We start from the raw sequence: 4,884 nt of genomic DNA on the forward strand, positions 1-4,884 counted from the left end.
AGTTTGCATAATACTTTTTGAACTGTTGCACGATAATTAAAAAGCCTTAAAATGTTGATAAACCATTTGTCTGGCTGGTAATACGAGCCACCGTGTTTCACTTTTATTGTTTCTTAAATATGGATGGTTTAAAAATAACAGGTGGATAAGTTTTGGCTTGACATGTTTGTTTTTTGGGACAACGCACCAACAAATGTCTCAAGAAATTTGTTAAAAGCATGAACCAACACAAAATTTAAATTTCCAATAAAAAGTCTAGGAAAAATAATGGACTAATTACTGAGTAAACATAATGTCCACAGAATCATGTCTCATAATCAAGATTTTAAAAAGAAAATCTGCGTCTTCAAAAGTGACAATTTTGTGAAACAAATTTAATGCAAAGGTAAAAGAAACGAGCAACAAAAATGCAAAAAGTTACATAATGAGCTTGAATCATAGAAATAAAAGAATTAGAATGCTGATCCGAACCCAGCATATACGTCGTTTTTTTACATTGATTCAACGCCTCCAGACGTAAAAAACGCTTGATTTGCTGTCTGGGATTAGTTATAGGCCTACGAAACCAAGAGCCCAGTTCGATTTGTAACAGTGACAGTAGATGCAATGTAGTTTTTGCAACGTTTGCTGAACAACGTTAGTTTCTGTTGCTTCTGCTCGGTGTTTTTTTACTCCCAGTGAGCCAGAAATAATTTACACAATGTTTACATTTATTCTTTTTAAAGCCATTGCCATAAGTCATAATTTAGTCGCTAAAATACTGCGCTACAATTGCAGTATTTTATTATTAAAGGTGAATAAAGTAATAAACCGTGAACTTCAACACATCAAATTTATGGGTGGTTATAGCCTACATCAGGGCAAATTGCTTTGCAAAGACTCACCGTGTGAGTGTGATGCTAGAGAACACATAGCCTATAAACACGTATGTAATGATATCATTTAATTCTGTCTGTTTCCTAAGAAATGTTTGTTAAACTGTTCGCCCTGGTAGGCTACGTATCACATCTAACGTCACAATAGAAGAAACAAAACACTTTAGCACGTCATGGACATTGTTTATAAACGGCCAGAAAAAAGGCGCAATGAAAGCAGAATCTACTATTGCTGGACTTCAAATTGTTTCAAGGCTTAGCAAACACAGAGGCGATTGCTTTTTCGACGGATTATGATAGACTTACAAGGAAACAAAGCAGTTGTCCGAAATGGTGCTTTGTAGTGGCGACTTCCAGCAGTATGAGTTCATTGAAGGCTACAGTGAATTGTGTTATCAAATGACGAACCAACCGCAGTACCATTTGACTGTCAATCAATTGGCACGATTTTTCGGTATCTGTTATTAACTTTACATGTACTGTAGACAAGGCAAATGGGGGCACTGGAAATTTTATCGTGCTTTTACGTCGCATGGTGAAATAGTTTTGCTAACTGACAGTGGAAAACTTTATGTTTGAACAAAGAAAAAAAGCTTCAAAATTCTCTTCAGAAGCTAAAAATAATGTGAACTTGTTGTTTAGGTTGTAAAATACTCAAAAATGTTAGGTATTGAAGATAAGTCAGCTTAAGTGAGTTTGATTGAGCGATGGAAAACGTTGGGCATCAGCACACATTTTTCATGTAATTCTTATTTGTCGAAAAGCTCTTCTTCCACTTGGCTTAGGAGGAAATCGGCAAGTCTCAGATTAACTCGGAAAATAACTTAAACCGTTGCCTTTGACGGTTCGCCGAAGTCTCGGCCGCTCGTGACGTGACGATTTTCTCTCACCGCAGTTATCAGAAATATTTTAACAGCTTCGAAACAAACTTGACCACAAAAGTAACATGTGAGAAAAAGGCAATGTAGTATAAATATCTCTTTGCAGTAGAAAAGATCAGTTTTGTTTTCAGCTCAGTTGTGGCCGATTGCAAACAAAACGTCGATATAGTGGAACTTTGGCCTCACATGTTGAGATAATCTCACATCATGTGATTGCAATATTGACGGTACTCGTTTGATGTGCTGAAACGTTCAGCACTTGGACATTCTGAAAAGTTAATATGCAACTTATTTACAACAATTGCACAACAGGTCACAAATTTTGTGCAAACCATAGGTACTTGCATCTTTGCTCGATTAACGAAGATTTATTATTATTAAGGTACATCTAAGACGTATTGATCGGTAAAGCATAAGCACACCAAAATGAAAATTGTTTTTGCTGGAATGCCTAAAACGGGCACACAAAGTATGAAAGAGGCTTTAACAATGCTTGGCTACACTGTTTACGACATGGAGGAAAACTTCGAAAAATTGTACAATGAATGGATGAAGATTATGACTATCGGCGGGAAGCCAGAGGATTTTAAGAAGATGTATGCCGATATTGATGCTACTACTGATGTCCCCGCTTGCTACTATTGGGAGGAGATGCACAAAGCCTTTCCAGATGCCAAGGTATTTAAATGTAGCCACTTTTCTTTCTTTTCTGTGAATAAGTTGGTTTGGTTAATCCAGTGTTGTGATTGTGAGCAGAAAGCACAAATGAAAATTGCATTGGAAAAGAATACTAATAGGCTACCCAAGAGTACGATATTATTATTACATTCTGTTGCAGATTATTCTTACTCTGCGTGATTCAGAACAACAATGGTACAAAAGCATAAAGAATCAGTTAGAGATGTTAGCGAACAGCGGCCTCTACAGCACAATAAGCCGTTTATCGCCTCACTGCACAAGATTACAGGTCTTCATTAACAATGCAAGTGAGTAACGTTTGTAGCCCAAAGAGTAGCCTACTTCACTTAAATTGGAAAGACATTCTACCGGATTTCAATCATCAAAACTAACTAGAATTTTTGAAATCTTTGTTTAATGAAGTTGTGAAATGCCAAACGAGCTGGTGACAAATTATTTTAAAAAATTAATCATAAATAATCGATTTTTTTTAGTTCGAGTTGCCTTTGGCTCTCTTCCCATAACTACTTGGCAAACTTACGTACCCAATGAACAAGCTTTGAAAATTGCGTACAGGAATCACAACGCAAGAGTCCTAGAGGTAAGCACTAAGCAGACTGACAATGCTTGCTAAATAATAATATTAATAACTTCACATTTTAGCTCCATTGCAATAAATAATGCCAAGGGTAATTTCAGTTAATCTTAATGTTGTAAATAATTGCAGAGTTTTGGAAAAAACGACATATTTATATAGACAATTTTGTAACTTCCATGATGCCACCAATTTTTCCAGTGGTTCAAATTTTTAATGCCAATTCCAAAATCGAAAGCTTTGCCACCAACTTTTTAAAATCCGTGCAACGTGCGAGTGAGGAATCTCATTTAGATTTTGCAGGTTTTCATTGTTTTTCAATTGACGCTAAAATCTTTGCACTAAAATATCTACACTAACAGTCAACTACACTGATTCTTGGCAGAAGTGATTTGCTATATGGCAATGACGTTGGTCTACGTGATTGTGTGAACTGTGACATCAGCAGGATTCGCATAAATTTTATTAACTATTTAAACAGCTTTAGCCGTAAAAGATATTGCGACAAGAGCAGACATTTTGACTTTTGTTCACTTCAGTTGCAACCGTGCAACGTCGTTTGAATTGCAAAGGTAGTTTTGTACCATAGCTGAACTATGCGTCATAAAAACTACTCTGAAATACGCACCTACGCAGTTTTTGCGTTCTGTAGCGCCACTGCTGGATTACATGACAATCTGACAGTTTATAAATGTAAAATAATCGATTTCTAAAGCATTTGAAACGCTTTTCGCAACAAGCCTGCAAATTTATGTGACTGTCGCGCTTACCGGAAACCCGTTGCATTGTGGGTAATCAATGTTTGCTGCCAGTGGCAATCGGATGACCTGAAAACGCGGTCAACTTATAATCAGTTTAAATCAATACTTGGAAATTAACAATGCGGTTTGCATTCCAGTAAAAAGAATCAACGGTGTAAGCTCACTGCGGTATTTTTATCACCAGCTTTTTTTTATTTTTGTGTGTGGTAGATTCACAACAAGATAAGTTCATTCTATTTCGTTATGATGACCTTTGTGATTTTAGGATTTTATTTCAAATATTTAACAGAAATACTTTTTCATCAGGTGGCTCCAAAAGACAAACTGCTGGTTTACAAATGCTCAGAAGGGTGGCCAAAGCTATGCGAATTTCTAGGTTGCCAAATCCCAGACGAAGTTTTTCCCCACAAGAATAAAGGCGGCGAGATAATTAAAGAAGATATGAAAAAGAACAAACCTGGACTTCAGCAAATAAAACGCGAGATTACGGTGTCACTTTGCGCCATTGCATGTGGCCTTGGCTGCATAGCCTACAGTGCACTTCAAGCATCTGTAATGTTCATGTGATTGCCTTTATTTAAGCGTTTTCTTATAGTTTTTTTTTAGTATGCTTGTTTCGCTTTCTAAACCTCAGTGTGCATTACTTTTTTGTTTTATTTTGTTATTTGTTATTTGATCTGCCATAATACCTGTTGTTTTCTTTAATAAATGGTGATTTCTACAATACTTATTCAGAATTTCTCTGCGTCTTTCAGACCGCAAAAATTTCTTATAATACTTCACCTTAAATCATTTCCACAAAAGGTAGTTTCCCATTGACGATTCAACTAGATAGGACAAAGTTTAAATACCTTTTCTTGAAAAAGCTGTATTTCTGCGGATTGCTGAATCGCAAAGTAACTCAACCATACCAGGAGAGATAAAATTTGACTACAAGCCAACGCAAACCACTGAAATGCGATTTACTACTTGCTTACGAGAAATGCAGTCAGTTGTAGCCTATTCTACAATGTTTTAGGTTTCAGATAAGGCTGTTTCAAAGAACTTTGGCTACTGAAAGTCGGTGTTCTATCTTGTACTTTTACATAATGATG

General features: G+C 36.2%; 1 protein-coding gene across 1 annotated transcript; it reads left to right on the forward strand.

Annotated features, from left to right (window-relative positions):
• The first annotated feature begins 2,145 nt into the window (after nt 1–2,145).
• On the forward strand, nt 2,146–4,508 carry LOC145767146 (uncharacterized). Its single transcript, XM_082578910.1, has 4 exons — nt 2,146–2,434; nt 2,595–2,742; nt 2,929–3,035; nt 4,097–4,508. Exons 1-4 carry the CDS (start codon nt 2,183–2,185, stop codon nt 4,355–4,357), a joined length of 768 nt encoding a protein of 255 aa, XP_082435036.1. The 5' UTR covers nt 2,146–2,182; the 3' UTR covers nt 4,358–4,508.
• Nucleotides 4,509–4,884: the final 376 nt, after the last annotated feature.

This window comes from Aplidium turbinatum, chromosome 3, assembly GCF_918807975.1.
Source record: "Aplidium turbinatum chromosome 3, kaAplTurb1.1, whole genome shotgun sequence".
Taxonomy (NCBI): Eukaryota; Metazoa; Chordata; class Ascidiacea; order Aplousobranchia; family Polyclinidae; genus Aplidium; species Aplidium turbinatum.